At 40.5% G+C, this 22,657-nt stretch overlaps 1 protein-coding gene across 1 annotated transcript; it reads left to right on the forward strand.

Annotated features, from left to right (window-relative positions):
- Positions 1 to 19,001: 19,001 nt before the first annotated feature.
- On the forward strand, positions 19,002 to 21,809 carry LOC112148161 (gastrula zinc finger protein XlCGF8.2DB-like). Its single transcript, XM_024275003.2, has one exon. The coding sequence runs from the start codon at positions 19,117 to 19,119 to the stop codon at positions 20,236 to 20,238; it is 1,122 nt and encodes a 373-aa protein (XP_024130771.1). The 5' UTR covers positions 19,002 to 19,116; the 3' UTR covers positions 20,239 to 21,809.
- The last annotated feature ends 848 nt before the right edge of the window (positions 21,810 to 22,657 follow it).

The raw sequence follows: 22,657 nt of genomic DNA on the forward strand, positions 1-22,657 counted from the left end.
TCCAATGCCATCTTCAAATTCGCAGATGACACCACTGTGGTGGGACTGATCTCAAACGGTGATGAGACGGCGTACAGGGCAGAGATCAGCAACCTGGCCAAGTGGTGCTCGGAGAACAACCTGTCTCTAAATGTCCAGAAGACCAAAGAAATCATTTTGGACTTTAGAAGACACAGTCACGCCCACGCCCCGCTACAAATAAATGGAGAACGGGTAGACTGTGTAAACTCCATCGGATTCCTGGGCATCACCATCTCTGCTGACCTGTCCTGGTCAGCAAACATCCGGGCCGTGGTGAAGAAGACTCAGCAGCGGCTGCACTTCCTCCGCATCCTGAGGAGGTGTGATCTGGATCAGAGGCTGCTGGTGAACTTCTACCGCTGCTCTGTGGAGAGCATTCTGACCTACTCTCTGAATGTGTGGTACCCAGGCTCCACATCACTGGACAGAAAGGCTGTGCAGAGGGTCATCAACACAGCACAGAAAATCATCGGCTGCCCCCTGCCCCCCCTTGCAACCCAATCAAGATCCCGCTGCCAAAATGAACATCTACAATCCTGAAGGACCCAACCCACCCCGCCCACCACCTGTTTGACTTGCTGCCATCAGGACGCCGCTACAGGTCAATCAGGTCACATACCACCAGACTCACAGCTTTTTCCCCTGGTCCATACGGATGCTGAACAACATCCAATGAACAATCTGGAATTATTGTCAATTTTGCACAACTGCACACTCACTTTAAATAATATAAATGACTATGCTGCAATTATGTCGTGTACTTCCCCTTTTGCCCTACCTCTATACAGTTTCATATTATTATTACTGTTAAATAGGTTATATTTTACTTTTATTCTACTTATTTATTTTGTTCTTATTTTTAACTTCTTTTCTATATTTTTATTGTGCTGTGCATTGCTGCTGGTGGACCCCCCACAATTTAACTGTTCCTGACAGTTACAATAAGTCTTTGAATCTGAATCTGAATCTTTGAATCTTTGAATGTCTCTTCTTTTCTCCCAGAACCAACGCTTAAGGATGTTCTCCAGTCCATTTTGGAGTTCTGCCTGAATTCTGGTCGGGTTGGTTATTTCTTCTTTGTTTGTTTGTGTTGTTCCAGAGCAAACCAGAACAATAAACACACAAAATCTGGAAGATTTTAGACTGGAACACATTTCTGAGAGAAGAAAACTGGATTATTTCAGCTCAGATGCAGCTGTCCTTCATGTCTTTCTATCATTGATCTATCACAGGATTCAGATGTTTAGACCGTTTGGTCCAGCAGATCAGCCCAGAAGAACCAACTTCTTAACTTTCTGTCTCCAACCATGGAGGGACTTGAACCCTCAAACCTCTGATCCACAGTCCAACACCTTGTCCATTAGTCCTCATGGTCTGTGAGAAGCTGCAGGTGCAGCTGCAGGTGGATGACTGCGTCATCATCTGAAGAAGAGGAGGACCTTCTGCTGCCTCACAGATGAAGGTGGAGGAGGAGAGAGACTGTACTGGAGCAAACCCTGTGATGGACTCCCAACATCTCTATCAGGCGTTTTCCAGCATCACTGTTTCATCTGAAGAAGCTCCAGCAGCTGCAAACATCTGTCAGTCTGCAGCTGTCTGTGGTGGAGCGGTCGTCACCCTGAAGAAAGTGTTGCTGGTTTGATTCCAAGTGAAAGCTCCTCCTCCCTCACACTGAGGTTTCTGCTCACAGACGTCATTGTTCCTCTGAACCAGTTAGAAGCTGCACCGACCCAAAGTTACACTGAAAGGTTTAACTCATGTTTGGAAAATTGATCTTTTTTTATCTTGGTTTTTACTTATAATTTATGTATTTAGTGGAAAAAATGTTTGTTTTTACATTGATAGACCTTTTTATGAAGAGTTTAATGGTTTTATCTGTTGTTGTTTATGCTTTAAAAAATAATAATTGTGACATTAAAGACATTTTAAAATTCTTTTTTGGTCATAATTTCTACTTCAATTTTTTAAAGACTTTTATCTGCAGTTTAATCATTTAAACAGATTTATCTTAATGACAGCAAAACATTCTAAAGAATGAATCGAGTCATAAAGACAGAAATTCTTTGAAGAACTGGACCGACGTGGATCGCGTTGGTAGTGAAGTTTGGAACATTTTCACTCCAGACCAGCTGGTGGCGCTAATGCACCATGACGCTGTTTTCTATCCGCCAATAAACCACCGAAGAAGAAGAACAGCACGAGGCGCTAGCTAGCATGCCAGCAGCGTTAGCTTGTGCTGAGAGGACGGTGGTGTTTCGTTGGGACGTTCGTGAGGTTTCTACAGAGATGTAGCGATACGTGGTTCGGTTCCGAACAATCCTCTTTAGCTAAAGTGTCGTAAATGAGTGAATGCGTGTTGAACGTAAAGACAACGTGGCTGTGATTGTGAGACTAGCAGATGATCGGAGCTGCTGCTGTTCAGAGGACTTTGGTGTTTGTTGGAGCTGAAGATCTTCTGCAGCTGCAGGAACCATGTCTTCCCTTCAGTCTCTGAGAGAGTTGATCAGCGAGCGACTAGCTGCTGCTGCTGAAGAAATCTGCAGACTCTGTGAAGGAACCATCGTCCAGTACGAGCAGGAGCTCTGTCGTCAGCGCAGACTGCTGGATATCTGCTGGAAACCACAGCTTCAGCTCCACCACATAGGTAGGACACTTCTTCTTCATCTGCACAACATTTCTTCTTCATCAGATTTGATTGGATTTGGTCAAATGTATCAAATCCAATGAAAACATGTGGACATGTCAAAACTATGTCAAAGTTCGACTAAAAAGATGTCTGTCTGTGTCTCTGCTGCTGTTCTCCTGGATTTCAGCAGAAAATTCAACACTTTTATGCGTTCAACCTAAGAAAGGTTGAAAACCCACACAGAAATAACTAATCACAAACAGTCATGTCTGACAATGAATATTTATTTTCTCTGGATCCTTTTGAAGCTGTATTCTTCTGTGTTTCTGCCTCTCCTGACTGCTCGTCATTGATCTGAACTAGTTCTATTTAGTGTCAAAGCTCGACTATAAAATGAGTCTTGAGTCTAGTTTTCAAGATGGACGTGGAAGAGGCTCGTCTGATATTTAGAGTCAAAGCGTTCCAGAGTTTGTGAGCACAGACAGAAAAGACTCGCTCCTCCTGCATTTCCTTTAGACCTCGGTACCTCAAGGAGAAGCTGATCAGGTTTATAACCTCATTTGATCAATTACTATGACAAATATATCATTAAATAGTCTCAACCTCGTCAGTGTGGACACAAAAATATATATACGGGAAAATAAAGACAAATTAAAAATAGGGGTGTGCCAAAATATCGATATTGCGATATATCACGATATTTAGTCCTGCAATCGATTCTCGATGGGTACTTACCAAGTATCGATATTATATTTTCATTTGAAGAGGCTGTAGCGCTGAGCGTCTGAGTCACGCGCTCGTTCGGGAGAAGCTCTGGTGAGATTCAGGCTCTGTAGCGCGTGTGTGAAGCATGTCTACCTGTCAGCATTTATCATCCATCTGTAGGAGATCCAGCCGGTAAGAAGTGACTTTGTCTGAGCGCTAGAATGTCAGCGATCACTTACTTCCTGTTTGCTGTGGGAACTGAGCGCGTGCTTCGCAGTTGTCTGTGTACACTTCAAGGACTGTCGGAATTTTCACTTTCATGGACTTCAATGTTTAACCTGCTGGTGTACGGTGTAACTTTGGTAAATTTATAATGTGACGTTTTCAAACAATGTAATTGTTACTTGTTGCTAATAATAATTTAAAGTAATTCTTAAATAAATAAAACAGGATTTGATGTATAAATTTAAATTAAAATGTAATTAAAATAAAGTACTGTAGCGGACTGAGTTCTGCTGGGTAACTGTATGGGTGCATTCTGGATTCCAGGGTTCAGTGAATGCACCAGTAGGAGACGCTGATTGGCCCTTGTTCTGTCACTCAGCCTGTTGTCGGGCGGGGGGGTTTGGACTGGTTGGGCGCAGCTATTGGCTGAATAGAAAAAAGAGGTTGGGCTGTGCAGGCGCGAGGGAATGAGAATGTTTTTGGGGAAGCGCTCTCCCCGGTTGGTTCGGTTCTGAAGTTGCTGCAAGTTGTACGGCGTTGGTTACGGCCGACAGTAACCAGAATAAAGAGCATTAAAAAGCTTTGGAGTTTCGGTGCATCAGTCTGGAGGGACGCTACAGTACATGAATTCACTGTAAACTTATTGAGGTTGCCAATTAATTGAAGCACTTAAAATTATATTTATTGCCATTATTATGTGTTTTAAGGATTTTACCTATTAACTGCTGACTGACCAAATGGAAAATAAAGATTGGAAAATAATCTCAAGTGACTGTCTGAGTGAATCAGCCTTCATTTTTGGATGCTCAGCCCTTTTCAAGTAAAGGAAAAGTGCACGAAAAATTAGATAACACTTGACAGAGGCTGTAAAACATTATATTCATCATCCTTTGGTGTGACATTGTTTTAGAGGTAGATAGCTGTCGCCACTTGACTTAGTTAATTTTTGTTCTGTTGTTTACAACAATTCTGCACTAAGTAGCGTCACTGCTGATCATGTTTACTATTGTTAACATTGAATCTGACAGATAATTCCAATTTGGTTGTAGTCAATGCTCGTCAAAGACATATTATTACTGATTTCAGCAATGTTGCACAAAAGTGTCTTTAATTTGTTGCACAAAATAAGAAAAGTTGTTTATTATGATTGTGTTTAAGCTGAAAAAGATAAATGGGGATATATTTTCCCCCAAAAAACATGTTCTTCTATATAATGCTAGTTATTAGAGGCTATACCATACTATACTATCGATATCGTGACCCATGTATCGTATTGTATCGTGAGGTACCCAGTGATTCCCAGCACTAATTAAAAAGAGATTCTTCATAAAGAAACTCCGTCTTGTGGTTTTACAACATTAAGCTGCTTTACGTTCTTTGATTCTTTCTCACTTACACGAGTTTGACAACAAGCTTTACGTTAACACGAGTGCAGAACGATGGAGGAACAGCTGGAAGTTGTTTCCTGGAGTAGAAACAGACACATACATCGATCCAGGCGGACCAAGAAGAAGAACTTTCAGTAAAAGATGGAGACGTCTGTGATTTGATGACATTTTAGATTCAAGACGTTTGACGATGAGCAGAAGACAGTAATATGTAAACTATGCTAGGAGGCTATTCCTGCACCCATGCTAACACAACAAACCTTCTATCAGGAACGTCCATGAAAATGAACACATGAGATTAGAAAAATAAGAGATAAACCGAGCTGTGGAACAGAACTGGAACAAGTATTCAAACACTCGGATTCTCTGGATCTGCTCCCGAATATTCGAGTATGAATATTCTGACGTCCAAATCGCTGATTGATGATCTTTATAAATGTAGTAGAGTATAGTAAATGATCATGTAGTCAAATATTGATCACTCTGAAATACAGAATAAAACATCCAAATGAGCGGCGCTGATGTCACCGGAAGGAAACAAATCTTCAAAATAAAGTGTCAGTGAAGCTTCCTGTTTTCAAAATAAAACTAGCAAGAGCTTTTTTAAATAACTGAAAATATACTTTATTGTTTTATATTGTGATATATAATAATTTACATCATGATATAATTTCTTTCATATCGTCCAGTTCTACTCTGAACTGCTGCTGTTTTCCTTCATCATGAAGTTTAATGTATATATCATACACCACAATCCACTAAAGTCCTGTCAGCGTCTAAAAGCCCCCCCTTCTTGTGTTTGTGTCCCTGCAGTCCTCCCCCAGCATTGGTCGACTGAAGAGGATCTCTGCAACCAGCAGAGGAACTTCAGAGTGGACCAGGAGAATCCAGAACCTCCACAGACTCCAGAGGAACTGCAGGATCCAGAACCTTCCCCGATGAAAGAGGAACCAGGAGAACTCTGCATCAGTCAGGATGAAGAGCAGCTTGATCTGAAGCAGGAGACTGAAACCTTGATGGAGATTCCTACTTTGGAGGAACATGTTGACAGTGAAGCAGATGGAAACAATCAGCAGAGCTTTAATGGAACTGATAGTCAGGATGAAGAAGGAAACCAACATGAAGAATCAATATCAACTCCAGATGAAGAGACAGAGCCACAGAACAGAGATCAGAGGAAGAGAAGAGACAAAAGTCATGTCCAAAGTGTGGCCAGCTCTCACATGTCAGAAGGTCAGTGTGACTCTGAGCTTCAGCTCCACTCTATAGATATGTTCACTAGACTTTCTAAAGATCTCAATGACAATTAAAAACTAAAATCAAATAATAAGAAACTTCAAGTTTTAGAAATCAAAACAAAATTTCACAAACCAAAACGATTCTAAAAAAATGAAAATGTTTCTAAAAACAAAAGTGAATTTCAGTTTTCTATCCTTAAAGGCCTCGTGCAGTGGCATTTTTTTTAATTTAGAAAGTCAATGGAACTTGGAAAACGAATCTGATAAAAATATTCACTTAAAATGATCCAGCGCGATTTTATTGATCATTTTATGGTCGTGCACAGCTCTAAATTTGGGAGATAGGTGGTGATGGGCGGGGGCTGGGCGTGAAGTCACTTCAGGGATCCCAAAGTGTAAACAACAATGGGGGACGGTTTGAGAAGCGACGTAGACCACGATTTAGCGGATATTTCTTTGGATGAAGGTGATGACCCTTCATCAAACACGGTAATTTTAACGACACAGGGTTCGGAGGGTGTACAGCCCTACCAGTTTGAACCGGAGGTTTCCTCATCTGAGGATACAGGGGCTTCGGATGACGATGGTGAAAGCTCATACAGCGATGGCGGGGAGAAGACGATTGTAACCCAAATGGGGACACTTATATATTCAGATTGTCATTTAGCAGTTTAGTTTAGCTCGTATCAGAAGATCTTGGTTCATCTCAGGGAGGGAGGTGAAGAGCTCAAACAACACACAGACACAAAAATAATTGTACGGTGCAGGAGTGAAAATTTATATAGTTGAACCCAAAAGACATTTACAATATATACATATACAAACAACACACAAACACACAAGACGTCTACAAATGTTCAAAGAGTTCATGAGGTCCCAGCTGATCGCTGTAACTCAGAGAATTTAGTCCCGATCTTATTGTCCAGGAAAAAAGAGATGCACTGTGTCTTTAGTAGAGGCAATGAGAGGTGTTAAGTGGGAGAGGACAGGGCCACTGCACCTCTTACCGCACAAGTTATAGAGGATTCCAAGCAGCTCACCATCGAAGCACAAGATCGAGTGGAGATGGAACCTGGCCTGTATGGGACAGGACCAGAGTAAACATGCGTCATGTTCACATAAATATATAAACATTCAATTGTCCAGTTTCAATAACTTAGTACATGTACAATTTTTAAATAGACAATTCATCAGAGTACTCTAATTCATAAATGATCAAATTAATACTGCACCATGACTCTAAATATAATGCATTTATCATCAGAATAACGTTTAAACACTTCGACATAAAATGCAGAGTTTACATAATAAATGTTGATACAAATAGATACAAAACAACATGGGTTTAGCTCTGACAGGCCGGAGGCTAGCGCTAGCATGCTAGCTCCGGAAAACGTAAACAAAGTCTTGAACTTACCAGTTCCCTCTTAAATGCAACAAATCGTGCAAACACAATCTCTGGACACACGAACAAACGTTCCTGGAAGTTGAAACCATATCAGTCGTCATAATACGGAGTACGTTTCAGAATGGAATGACATGAATAGCGTACCTGTTGCAGTAGCTCCAACTAGCTTCCTACGGCAGCCTGTACGGCGCCATTTTTAAAGAGGCAACGAAGGTCACGTGAGAACTACCGGGAGTACGCAAGTCTCGCGATAGCACGCAAGCAGTCGGTCAGAACAGACAGAGGAAAGCAATTACCCGGGTTACACGATCAAACTTGACTATTTAGAGGAAGTAAAAGTGTAACAAGGTTTCCGTAGGTGAACCTGCGGAAGGATCATTACCGGAAAAGGAAAGGCGCCGCCGCTATCGCGGAGCGTCCTTTGTCGTCCTCCTCCAGGGCCGAGGCAGACGGAGCCCCCCGCCTGGGTCTGCTGCGGCGACGGTTGGGCTCGCTCCCCCGCCGCCCTCTCGGCTTCCCTCGCCCGCGCGCAACCGACCACCCCCCCCAGCCTCACGGCCCCGAGAGGGAGTAAAAACCCTTCGTGCGGGCTCGGCTGCCGGCGCCGGACAAACCGGCGAACCCACGGCGCCCCCCATGCCCAACCTGGGGCCTCGGAACCGCAAACCCCCCTCAGCGCGGCGCGGCGGCCTCACCCTGGCCGTCCGGCGTGCGCCAGCCAGGTTCCAGTACACCGCCCGCGTTCCTCCTCCGGAGGGCCGGGGAGGGCTCAGAGCCTCCCCCTGACCGGAGTGCGCCCCTCTCCTTTATTAAAACGGGAAATTCGTGAAGGGAGACCCCCTTCTTCGGCACATTACTGCACCCAAATACCACACACCTGTTCACCATTATCCCGTTCGAATCCCCAAATCCACGGCAGTCCAAATTCTATTATGTTAAGTAATTCCATGCCCAGAAAGTCATCACAACACTAGCGGATCTAGCTGGATGTTCCTGTACTGACGTCACACGACCTATGACCTACTTATCGGTGGCTGCACAAAATCTGAGCAACCGCGCTATCTTTGAACGCTTGAAGAGAGTGCACGGGGCCGCGGGTGACAAAATAATTATACGGAGGTTCATTTGTGACATAAATAATAATGTTTTATTGCAGTTTAAGAAAAATCACGATTTTCACCATACGAGGCCTTTAAAGTTCTTCAACATTTTACGTTCTAAGCATCACATATTGGTGCAGAGCCAAATAAGTTTTTTTTCGCGGCAGAATCAGCTGATTCACATTGATTACATCCACCTTTCAGCAGCGCGAGGCTGTTTCTTCAGAATAAACTGGAGTTTCGTTAATTGCGTCAAATGTTGAAGAGTTACCATAACCAAAAGAATGTAAACACTGGAGCTAAAGCTCCGATTTTAAAACTAATTCATGTTTTCAGAAGTTATGTCTGTGAGCGGAACTTCAGTCTCAGTTTCTGAACAGAAAAAAACTCTCGCTAGTTTTACTTTGAAAACTGGAAGCTTCACCGTCACGAAGATGTGTTTACTTCCGGTAGCGGTACCGCGGCTCTTTTGGCTTTGATTTAGTTCGTAAACTTAAAATCCGACATTAATCTGCATTTCAGAGCAAAAATACATCGTTCCCAGATGATATTATGATCATATTTTTCTACAATTTACTACATTTATAAATATCGCGAATCAGCGATCTTGGACGTCGCGAATATCCGTACTCGAATTTTCGGGAGCAAATCGCGAATACCCAAACACCCGGATGCTCGTTACAGCCCTAGTTGTTACTGAGTTTGATCACGCTGAACAGAGAGCTTTGTCTAGCTAAGCTAACATCGGCGCTAACACAGCTAGCTCTGTCTCTGCAGTTTTCTGGGTTTAAATGAATCGTGTGCTGCTGTCATTAAAGCAGAAGATCTGCAGCAGATCCGTGTCTACAGAACATCTCTGTCTGCATAGTGAATGTTTCATAATCGGCGCTCTTCAAACCAAACGCCGCGAGGGGGGGCACGGATTACGAATTTACACTGGGAATGAACCGCTCATCCAAGGCTTCTTTCATATTCCGCGCCGCGATCACGTCCTTTGGTTCAAAGAACAGATTTTGAAACGTTAGCATTAGCCGTCCTATTGGAATTTCTATTGAACGTTAGCATCAAGCTAGCTGACTTTAGCTTTTTGTGCTAAGTCGATTTATATCTTTTGTGAATCGATTATTGATCTATTAAGCTTAAATCAATTCAAATAGATTAATTTTTTTTTCAACCCAGCCCTAGTTGGTACAGATCTGCTGCAGAGTTATAGAGCGGTGAGAAAACTAGAGTTCTAGAAGTGAAGCAGCTCGCCCAAAAGTCCAGAGCTAAGATGACAAGTGTAGCATTACATTAGCTGCATTAAGCTCCAATTAAATGTAAACTCAAATATTTTGAGTGTATTTATTGTTAACTTCCTGTTGTAACTTCTCGCGAGACTCTGTTCTATCGTGAGATCTCGGCACTTTCGTTTTGGGCGCGCTCTGCCCTGGGATGGCATGTGATGAGCGGATGAGAAAGAAAGAAGTGCAAAGGAAACGAACGTCGTGTTTGTTGGATTTTTTTATGGTAGTAGAGGATGGTTACCAACTATAGAATACCGCCGAAGTTGGATGAAACAAGATCATACGAAGGCTGGAAAAATGAAGTCGCGATGTGGAGATTGGTTACGGACTTGGATAAAAAGAAACAGGCGCTCGCCGTGGCGCTCGGGCTCGAAGGACGAGCCAGAGAAACGGCTTTGGAAATATCCGCGGATGATCTGAACAAAGATAACGGTATGGAAACTTTACTTGGAAAACTGGACTCGATATTTTTAAGGGAGGAAAAAGACCGAGCTTATGAAGCATATTCCCACTTTGATTCAATATCTAAAGAAAATGCGATGTCCATGGCGGATTACATAATAGAGTTTGAACAAAGATACAATCGGATGAAACACTACGACATGACTCTGCCGGATGCTGTTTTGGCGTTTAAACTACTTGACACAGCCTGTCTTGATGAGAACAGCAGGCAACTCGCTCTCACAGCGTGTGCAGATTAATTATACAATGGTTGGAAAGTTACATTAAAGACCTGAACCGGAGCCAAATACGCAAAATGATGCAAACAGAATCTCAAAGTTGCAGACCCTTTAGGTTTGGAGATGGCCAAGTTGTGTATTCAAACAGAAAGGTAAAGCTCCCCGCAAAAATTGGGCAAACAAAATGCCACATTGAAAGTGAAGTTGTGCCAGCTGATATTCCGTTGCTGCTGAGTAAAATGTCTCTAAAGAGAGCAGGAACTGTTTTGGACATGGAGAATGACAGAGTTGTCATGTTTAAGGAACAAATACCCCTTGAGCTCACCAGTTCGGGACATTATTGTGTGGACATCAGAGATGAAACTGCAGAAGTGACCTATAGTGAAGCTGAAAGTGAAGTTCTTGTTGTTACAGCAGAGATGTCTCCAAAAGAGAAACAGAAAATACTTCTGAAGCTTCACAAACAGTTTGGCCATGCTTCTGCAGACAGGCTGCAGAGACTCATTCAAAGCTCTGGAAATAATGACAAAGATTACCTGTCCATTTTGCAGCAGATTATTCATGAGTGTGAGATTTGTCAGAAACATCAAAGGAGTAAACCCAAACCTGCTGTTGGTTTACCCATGGCATCAGAATACAACGAGACCGTAGCAATGGATCTGCATGAGCTGGAGCCAGGCGTTTGGTATCTCCACATCATTGATCACTTCACACGCTTCAGTGCAGGAAACATTTTGAGATCCAAGAAACCTTCAGAGATCATCAATTCCTTCATTCACTCATGGATAAGTGATCATGGTGCCCCAAAGCGGATTTACACAGACAATGGTGGAGAGTTCAACAATGAGGAATTCAGAAACATGGCAGAAAGCTTCAACATCGAAACAAAGACTACAGCGGGATACAGTCCCTGGAGCAACGGGTTACTGGAGAGACACAACATGACATTAACTGAGATTCTTCTGAAAGTAAGAAAAGAAAATGGATGTAGTTGGCAAACTGCTCTTGACTGGGCTCTTATGGCAAAAAATAGTATGATCAATGTGCATGGTTATAGCCCACATCAACTTGTGTTTGGTCAAAATCCCAATCTCCCTTCTGTTTTGGTTGATAAACCACCTGCTCTCCAGGATGTTTCCACGAATACAAGAGTAGGGCAACACTTAGCAGTATTACATGCTTCCAGGAAAGCTTTCACTGAGGTAGAATGCTCAGAAAGAATAAGAAGGGCACTACGCAAACAGATCAGACCCACTGATGAGAAGTACGAGACAGGAGACAGAGTGTATTATAAACGAACAGACAGTATTGAATGGAAAGGTCCTGCTGTAGTCATTGGTCAGGATGGGGCTGTCGTGTTTATAAGACATGGTGGAATTCTTGTCAGAGCTCATCAGTCCAGGCTGAGAAAAGTTAATGCACAGGATGAAAATCAACCAGAACAGCTCAGTGTTCCCGTTAATGGGAAAGAAAATGAAAGCACAGAAAAAGATGTGACAGAAAACTCAGAAGATGAATCAGATGTACATGAAAACATAGAAACAGACGAGACAGAAAACTTCATGGAAAATAATGATAATACAGGCTCAGAGAAGGATGCAACAACTGCTGCATCTCCAACTGAAGTGAAACTGAAGACAGGTCAGATCATCACATTCACAAACAGAGGTGATGGCGTTCAGCACACAGCCAGGGTTTTAGGCAGAGCAGGGAAAGCCAAGGGACAGTACAAAAACTGGTACAATGTGCAACATCTTGAACCTGATGGCAGTGAGGGACACACACAGGCGTTAGATATGTCTCAGTTTGACAATCTCCACGCTGAACATGAAAACACAGATTCTGATGTACTGATCACCAAAGATGTTTCTTTTGATGCTGCTAAAAAGCAAGAGTTTGAAAACTGGCGAAACAATGGTGTTTATGAAGAGGTTCCAGATAATGGTCAAAAATGCATCTCCACTAGATGGGTGTGTACACTGAAAGAAACTACAAATGGTATTGTTCCCAAAGCTCGCCTTGTGGCCAGAGGTTTTGAAGAATCAAACATTCATGAGTTACAAAAGGATTCTCCTACATGCGCATCAGAATCACTGAGATTACTTTTGGCTGTCATCTGTCAGAACAAATGGAAAGTCCATTCCATGGACATTAAGTCTGCATTTTTGCAGGGAATGCAGCTCTCCAGAGATATTTACATTCGTCCCCCATCTGAAGCAGGGTTAGACAATGTTTTGTGGAAACTAAAAAAATGTGTTTATGGACTTGCAGATGCATCTCTCTACTGGTACAACAAAGTTAAAGAACTCTTGTTTACCACAGGTGGTAAAGTATCACAAGTTGACCCTGCTGTGTTTTACTGGCAGGATGAGGAGTGTAAGATCACTGGAGTAATGGCATGTCATGTTGATGACTTTCTTTGGGCAGGATCAGAGCATTTTGAAGTTACTGTTATCCCTGTACTCAAATCTGCTTTTCACGTGGGCCGTGAAGAGCATGAGAGTTTCTCTTATGTGGGGATGGAAATCGCTACTGTGAATGGTATGGTACATGTACATCAACACAGTTACATTGAAAATCTCCAACCAGTTCATTTACAGCCAGCCCGAGCTGTACAGAGAGATTCCACACTAAACGAGATGGAAAAAGAAAAATTCAGGTCCAAGATTGGACAGATTTTGTGGGTTGCAAAGCAAACAAGACCAGATGTTATGTTCGATGTTTGTAGTCTGGCATCCAAAATAGAAAAGGCTACAGTTCAGTCCATACATGAAGTTAACAAAGTGATTCGAAAGCTCAAGTCAGAGAAAGTTACACTTAAGTTTCCACATTTGGGCAGCAGTGAAGATCTGAGTTTAGTGGTTTTTAGTGATGCCTCACTGGGTAATCTCCCAGATGGAGGTACACAGGGAGGAACTTTTATTACATTAATGGGGAAAACCGGAAAGTTCTCCCCTCTGTTCTGGCAGTCAAAGAAAATCAGACGTGTAGTGAGAAGTACACTGGCAGGTGAAACCCTCGCTATGTCAGATGGAATTGACAATGCAATGTTTTTGACTACACTTTATTCAGAGCTGACGACTGGAAAACCTGATGTAAACATGCTACCTCTCATCTGTGTCACTGACAACCACTCCCTGTTTGATGCCCTAAAATCTACAAAACAAGTGACAGAAAAAAGGCTGAGGTTGGAAATGAGCAGCATTAAAGAACTCGTGCAAACAAAGAAAATCAAGGAAATATGTTGGTCAGATGCTAAATCTCAACTTGCAGACTGTTTAACAAAAAAAGATGCTTCACCACTGTCTCTTCTGAAAGCAATAGATGAGGGCCGATGGGTACGTTAAGAGTTATTTGCACCATTTACTTTATGTATGCAACTGTTTATTGTTTAGTGTTCAAATGAGGACAACTTAAATTTAACGTTTCTTAAGTGTTGTCTAAATATAATTTTTTTTTTTAAGTAAGATGGAGATTGTTAACTTCCTGTTGTAACTTCTCGCGAGACTCTGTTCTATCGTGAGATCTCGGCACTTTCGTTTTGGGCGCGCTCTGCCCTGGGATGGCATGTGATGAGCGGATGAGAAATAAAGAAGTGCAAAGGAAACGAACGTCGTGTTTGTTGGATTTTTCATTTATATCTGCAAATAGCATTTGAAATACTGTCTACATGTTTTATTAAATATGTTTTGAAGGTTTAGAAATATTTGCAGGCTTTTGTTTGGTTTCCTGTAGTTGATTCAGATTTCCTCATTTGATTGTAGTCTTGTTTTGATGCCAGAAACAAATGAAGGAGAAAAGCTGCATGATTCATTAAAGATTAATAAACTATTGTCTTTATTTTTAGTTAGCATATAGCTGAAACACTTCAAGTTTAAAGATTATGATGGTTAACTCTGTGTTTTACATCCAGTCGATGCACAAACTGATTAGTCGATTAATCAAGAACAATAATCAGAGATTAGTCGACTATTGAAATAATCGTTTGTGGCAGCCCTAGTCTCGAGTCAGGTGTTCAAACGGGGCCAGTTACGTGGTCATGTTTTCAGTCAGTCTACTAGTTCCCAGTGAAAGACAGGAAGATGGTGATCTGCAGCGTACAGTCAGACACACTGCACTGGAGAAAAGAGCAATGTCTTTCTATGTGCTAACTGTTTTGGCTAAGCTTGACTTTTCCCTGTTTTTTAGGCCAATTTGGAGTTCAGCTAATATTTCACCTGCATGCTAGCTGTTTTGGCTAACTTAAGTATTTTTTTTTCCTTTTTTAGACTAATTTGGTATTTAACTAGTATTTCAGCTGGCTTTCAGCTTCAGCGTTTTTAGCTATAAATTTCAGGATTTTCAGCTTTCGTCACTTGGATCTTCAGCAGCCAAATTAAGTTCACATTAAATCACACTAGCATTATCACAGGTAATGCTATATATATAGTTTATAGTTAGTTAAAAGCTAACGATCTGTGTTTTACACCAACTTTGTGCATGACCCGATTAGTCGACTAATCTGAAAAAATAATCGGTGGTTAGTCAACTATTAAAATAGACATTTATGGCAATACTAATGTAAATTTGGGATTTCCTGATCCGATCACGTGATCGAAAATCGGGGCCAATTACGTGGTTGATGTCTTGATCATCGGATGTTCTCCCCCATGAACGTATATTTTATTTATTCTTATGATCAGCGCTTTATATTTTAATCTAATTATTCCATATACATACTCCACTACATGTCTGCATGTCATGAACAGATTACAAAATGTTGTTGCTGTAAAACACAGCAAAAAACGGCAGCAGTTTAAACCGGAGGCTAACATAAACAAATCAGTAAAGCTACCGATGTGGTCACAGATTCAGACATCCAGGATCAATAACGCTTTTAAAAACACTTTAAACTGAATGCAAGTGTCTCTATTGATTTGTCTTAATGTAAACAACAACCTTTAAAGGCATTTCAATAGAAAAAGACAGTTAATGGTAATGATGACAGTTAAGTTAATGTTAAGCTCTTCATGCTGCTGACAGACAGACAGCCAAACAGCAGCTGCTAACTGTGCTAAGCTAAGTGCTAGTGCCGTGATTTAACTCCTTAGGACCTGAGCTGTTCTTTCATAGGCCTGTTTTATTAATCTGACAGAGTCAGAGAAATAAAAGTTAAGAAAATTAACTACCGTGGTAATAAAACCAAAAATGTGATGTCTTAAAGGCCTTGTGCAGTGGCCATTTTTTTTTTGTTTAAGTTAGAAAGTCAATGGACCTTGGAAAACGAATCTGATAAAAATATTCACTTAAAATGATCCAGCGTGATTTCATTGATCATTTTATGGTCGTGCACATGTAACCCAGACCAGGGACCGGCCCATCAAGCCAAATAGAAACCACCTGAAAGCACTTATTGTGGCGGGGCCGGAGTCCCTTTATCAACATCCGGGTCACAAAGCCACTTCCTCTTTGCTTCCTCCACCGGCTGCTGCTGCTCTCCTGTCGGCTGGCTTGGCAGAAAAAATATTGAGCTACACTCCACCATAAACCACCATCACTTACCGGTAAACAGCCCATAACCCTGCTCATCGGTGAGTTTGAAAACTTCTTTTGAAAAAGCGAATACGCTACCGCACTATGCCTTCGACACAAAAGCCGCTAGCTAATGCTAGGCTAACACTGTTATTAGTTTTTGTTTTGAGGTTTGATAAGCAACACTTTTGCCAAACCAACTTGACGTTTCAGCCGAATTAAATCGGATACTAAGAGCTTACCTCTGACATATCTAGTTTTGTTGGTCTTGTCCGCTTTGGACTGTCTTTGACACTTTTTGTTGGTCTGAGCTAAAACGTTATGGAGTTTTGCATTGTTTTTTTTCTTGATGCTGCATGTAATGCTCTTCTGTGAAAACATTTGATACATATAGTTTGAACAATTTAAATATGCTTTATTTATTGACATGCTTGATTTATTCACACTTTGATATTTTGAATTCAATGCATATGCTAATTGATCTATAAAGTGCACTTATAATTTTTTTATATAAATAACTTGAAAACTCTTTAGGCCTATTTTGAAAACTTGATTTGAAAGCAATAATTTCTTGGTGTACATAGTATGTATGTATATTGGTTAATGATAAGTCTGAATATGTTTTCTTTGACCTTTTTTAGGTCAGGTTTTTTTTTCTCTCCATTCCGTTCTCTCTTCTGGACTAGCATCCATCACTTGGTGACACGGATGACAAGGCGAGCTACCCAAGAACTCTAAAAACACGGACAAAAACTCTGAACAAGAGAGAACACGACAACAAGAAAGGTCTCACTCGACCCGAAAAGTCAGAACTTTACAACAAAGCGGAACTCTGGACGTTCGTCCCCTCTTTTCCCCCTCTTCTCTCTCTTTTTCCTCCTCTTGGAAGTTTATGAATGTTTGTTGTTCTGTTTGTTTTTTTGGTGTTCAATACAATCAATTGATTATTTTATCCCTGTGTTGCGTTTTTAATCCACACACTCTGGGCTCCGTGAGCCGAAACACCTTCTTCTGTAGGTCAGTGCGCATAGCCTAAAGGAGCGTTACACACAGCTCTAAATTTGGGCGATAGATGGTGATGGGCGGGGGCTGGGCGTGACGTCACCTCAGGGATCCCAGAGTGTAAACAACAATGGCGGACGGTTTGAGAAGCGACATAGACCACGATTTAGCGGATATTTCTTTGGATGAAGGTGATGAGCCTTCATCAAACACGGAAATTTAAGGACACAGGGTTCGGAGGGTGTACAGCCCTACCAGTTTGAACCAGAGGTTTCCTCATCTGAGGATACAGGGGCTTCGGATGACGATGGTGAAAGCTCATACAGCGATGGGGCCGAGAAGACGATGAAACTTGACTATTTAGAGGAAGTAAAAGTGTAACAAGGTTTCCGTAGGTGAACCTGCGGAAGGATCATTACCGGAAAAGGAAAGGCGCAGCCGCGAAGCGTCCTAATTATAAGGCGGTTCATTTGTGACATAAATACTAATGTTTTATTGGAGTTTTAAAAAAAAATCATGATTTTCTCCACACGAGGCCTTTAAGAACTTAAAAAAGGAATCACATAATCTTAAACACAAAAAAACAAATACATTTTTCTAATGATATGAGCTAGTTATGATCACTCATCATCAAATTCATGCTAAAACAAAGTCATAATTCATTGTCAAGAATTTTAAATGAGGACAGGAATCACATTTCTTTAAAAATGTTCAATAGCTCTGAAGATATTAAAGCTGAAGTCGCAAAACTTTCTCATGTTACTTATCACTTGTATAACAAGAAAATAGTTATTTGTTTCCTATTTTATATTCGTTCTACTTTTACTTGTTTATTAAAGCTACTTCACAGAATTGTTCTATTTAAGTTTTTAATGATAAAAGAAGGTTACTGAAATATAAATAAGGGACATCATAAAATCTTTTATTGTATTTGTTTATGTTTTAAATGTGTTACAAAAGTATTGGATCGAGACTCGGTATCGGCAAATACACAAATCGAATGACTCTGCATTGGATCGGGCCCAAAAAAACCTGATCGGGACATCTTTAATGTAAATATAGGAGGTCAATCGGTCAGAATTGAGACACAACAGGTGGTATTTGGCTTCAGGATTCAGAGCAATTCCAATCCGCAGCAAGAACGCCACATTAAGAGGCTAAAGTCCAAGTCAAGTCACAAGTTACAGCTGTTAAAGTCTGAGTTGAGTCTAAAGTCATCACATTAATGACTCAAGTCTGACTCGAGTCTTTGTCATGTGACTCTAGTCCACACCTCTGGCGGCTGGGATAGACTCCAAGATTTTCATGACCCTGAAAGAGATTCTGAGTATTCCGAAAATGTATGTTAGTATGAATAGATTTTTAAAATTTTAAACAATAGGGTGTCTGACTGAGGTGATTAAAATTTTATTTTGGCCCATAACAATACAAAAAAATATAACATAGCTCAAACTTTCTTGTATTTGTGTCTGTGCAGTCCTCCCTCAGCACTGTGTGACAGAAGAAGATGATCTCTGGAATCAACAAAGGAACCTCAGAGTGGAACAGAATGATCTAAAACCCACACAGATAAAAGAGGAACTGCAGGAACCAGAACCATCGCAGATTAAAGAGGAACAGGAGGAACCAGAACCTTCCCCGATGAAAGAGGAACCAAGGCAACTCTGCATCAGTCATGATGAAGAGCAGCTTGATCTGAAGCAGGAGACTGAAACCTTGATGGAGATTCCTACTTTGGAGAAACATGTTGACAGTGAAGCAGATGGAAACAATCAGCAGAGCTTTAATGGAACTGATAGTCAGGATGAAGAAGGAAACCAACATGAAGAATCAACATCAACTACCGATGAAGAGACAGAGCCACAGAACAGAGATCAGAGGAAGAGAAGAGACAGAAGTCATGTCCAAAGTGTGGCCAGCTCTCACATGTCAGAAAGTCAGTGTGACTCTTATGTCAGAAGAAAGTTTAAGATCAAAACTTCTGTTAAGAAACACAAACAATCTGCAAAAGAAAAGAGACTTTCCTCTACAGGGTCTGGAAAAAGAACAAGAAATCCACACGACGTGTCCGTCTACATGAGAACTAAGTCTGATGAACAACCTCATGTCTGTAAAGAATGTGACAGAAGTTTTAGTTATGCATCTAAACTTAGGAGACACATGAGAACTCACACAGGAGAAAAGCCTTTCTCATGTAAAGAATGTGACAGAAGTTTTAGTGCTAAATCTACTCTCAAAGATCACATGAGAACTCATACAGTAGAGAAGCCTTTCTTGTGTAAAGAATGTGACAGAAGTTTTGGTGCTAATTCTAGTCTCAAAAAACACATGAGAACTCATACAGGAGAGAAGCCTTTTTTGTGTCAAGAATGTGATACAAGTTTTAGCTATAAATCTAGTCTCAAAGAACACATGAGAACTCATACGGGAGAGAAGCCTTTCTTGTGTAAAGAATGTGACAGAAGTTTTGGTGCTAAATCTAATCTCAAAGGACACATGAGAACTCATACGGGAGAGAAGCCTTTTTTGTGTCAAGAATGTGACAGAAGTTTTAGTTATGCAACTAAACTTAGGAGACACATGAGAACTCACACAGGAGAGACGCCTTTTTCATGTAAAGAATGTGACAGAAGTTTTAGCAATAAATATAATCTCAAAACACACATGAGAACTCATACAGGAGAGAAGCCTTTCTTGTGTAAAGAATGTGACAGAAGTTTTGGTGCTAAATCTAGTCTCAAAAAACACATGAGAACTCATACAGGAGAGAAGCCTTTTTTGTGTAAAGAATGTGATAGAAGTTTTAGCGATATATCTAGTCTCAAAAAACACATGAGAACTCATACAGGAGAGAAGCCTTTCTTGTGTAAAGAATGTGATACAAGTTTTAGCTATATATCTAGTCTCAAAAGACACATGAGAACTCATACGGGAGAGAAGCCTTTTTTGTGTCAAGAATGTGACAGAAGTTTTAGTCAAAGAAATCATCTCAAAAGACACATGAGAACTCATACAGGAGAAAAGCCTTTTTCGTGTAAAAAAATGTGACAGATTTAAATTAAATCTAGTCTCAAAAAACACACAAGAACTCATACAGGAGAGAATTTTATTTTTGAAAGCAAGTGAAACCCACAGTGTATAAATCTCGAAGAAAAGACAATGTTTTTACTTGGAACATTAAAATATAGTGAAAAACATTTTTCCCTATTTTAAGGGCCATGTAAAATCAACTTTTTAAAAGTGTATTATAATGTTCATTCTTCACTATAAACAACCCAAAATTATTATTTTGATCCTTTCATGCATTGCTGAGTCTTCCTCTAAAAATCTGCACTCTGAGCACCAGCCCCTCCTAACCCACAAAAACAAGCTGGTTCTCACAAACTGACATCACAAAGTGAGGACGGCCCCTTTCAGGAAGTGTCTCCACTGCTAGCACTGCCCCAGGCTAAACACCTTCAAAATTCTTTCATTTTAGCATTGAGTCTGAGAAGAAATGGGTTCCTCTTGCACCTGATCTGCAGAGACATAGATCTATATGGATATAGTTTACTCTGAAAGGCTTAAGAGTGTCATGATAAAGACCTTAAAATGGTCTGTCAGTTGGTAAAATGAAGTTGGTTTCTAAAACACTTCACTGCTGACGAGCTGTGTGGAGATTCTGCTTTTATTTTCCAGCAGAACTTGGATCATTTCCACTCTACTAAAGGTACCTAAAGCTGCTTATCCCTAAACATCTGTTTCTGTGTTTGATCAACCAGCAAATTCCCTGACCTGAACCAATAAAAATCTATGAAGTGTTTTTAAAGAGGAAGATGAGACAGCAGAGCCAACAATGAAGATGAGCTGAAGTCAGCTATCAAAGCAACCTGAGCTTTCATTCCATGTACACAGAGCCACAGGCTGATGGCCTCCATACCACATTGATGCAGTCATTGAATGAAAAGGAAGAACAAGTGATTATTGAATGCAGAGAAAAGAACAGTTTTCTGAATCTGACATGTGCTGAAAACATTCTTTTATGATTCTTCTGATTGAATATTCTCATTTTCTAAAACTATTATTATGATGTCATCATCTATTAGTCATTATGATCACACTGATCAAAATAAAGAAATGTGTAAATAATTCTATACATCATGAGTTTCATTTTTGTGTTGATGAAAAAAAGATGTAACTAGATTATGAAATGTCTGTTACAAATACTTGGAAATTGAAATGTTTTGTTTTAGATTATTGGAAGTTAAAATGTCTTGTTTTGAATTATGACAGTAAGGTTTGATTTAAGAAAAATGTTGGTTGATTTTTATTAATACATTTTGTACTTTCATGATATTGTAGTTTATGTAGAGAAAATGTTATCTGTGTCTGTGTGCTACCATGGTAACAGTAGAATTATTACACATCTAGTTCTATCAGTTTTTATATGAGTTGTTAACATTTCAATATTGTTTTTCGAAATAAAATGTCAGTTTAATTTGCAGTTTTTTGCTGACTAATGTCAGTAGATAACTGTTAATCAAGATTTTTCTGAAATTGTATTAAAGAAGAGTCAGGGTGTGTTGTTGTGATTCCTGTTTTGTATCAGAGATTAGAAGTGTTTCTCTGTTCTTTTTAGTCGTCAGTGTTCTGTTCCAATCTTTCCTGTGAAGAATAAAGTGGACGTGAACATCAGTCAGAAGTGTGGAGTCTTTCCCACAGTGTGGCTTTCTGCTGTTTGTTGGTTCCAAAGCTGGACTCCTCAGGAACTATTTGGTAGTTTAACCATTGACTGTATATAAGAACTGGACTGAGCAAGCCCCCCTACTTCCGTGTTCCAAATAGGAAGTACCACTGGGTTGCAAAAAGGCCAAAGTCCCATTGACTTACATTGAGAAACAGACAGTTATTTCTCAGTCATTTTATATGTCAGAATAATCATTCTTCCTCTGCTGCTTTCTGATTAACTTCTTTTTTCTAATCCTAATTTTTTTAAAAGATTTTTTTCCCTTATCACAAGTTATTAGAGTTATAAATTGACCAATCAGATGGCTCAATAAGCGTTTGTGGGTCTGACGTCGACCGTCTGGGGGGTTTGATTGACAGATGATGGGTAGCCAATGGGAGCAGACTTCATCAATGCGGTCCGTGAAGACCTTTTAACACCTACTTTACAATTCAACAATGTACCAATCATTGTCCTACTGTTGTTTTCCTCAATGGAATGTACCGATGCAGCAGTTTAAAACAACAAGAGGAGCATGCTGTCGACATTTTTAGATGAGGATTTACTCTGTAGAAATAGATTTCACTCTGAGGTTATGTGCTTTGGACTTTTTTGTTGGTTTAACGTTCGTTTTTCTTTATTTCAGTGTTTTGATTGTAGCTTATAAATTATAAGCTGCGTATCATACGGAGTGGTACAGCTCCTACATAAAATCACCAACCAATGTTTCATCTTCGCCCCACTTTTCCAGCTTGCAGCCTG

This window comes from Oryzias melastigma, linkage group LG9 (assembly GCF_002922805.2).
Source record: "Oryzias melastigma strain HK-1 linkage group LG9, ASM292280v2, whole genome shotgun sequence".
Taxonomy (NCBI): domain Eukaryota; kingdom Metazoa; phylum Chordata; class Actinopteri; order Beloniformes; family Adrianichthyidae; genus Oryzias; species Oryzias melastigma.

Bases quoted from the DNA above. Each gene is read 5' to 3' on its own strand.
- LOC112148161 (XM_024275003.2), top strand. From the start codon at position 19,117: ATGTCAGAAAGTCAGTGTGACTCTTATGTCAGAAGAAAGTTTAAGATC.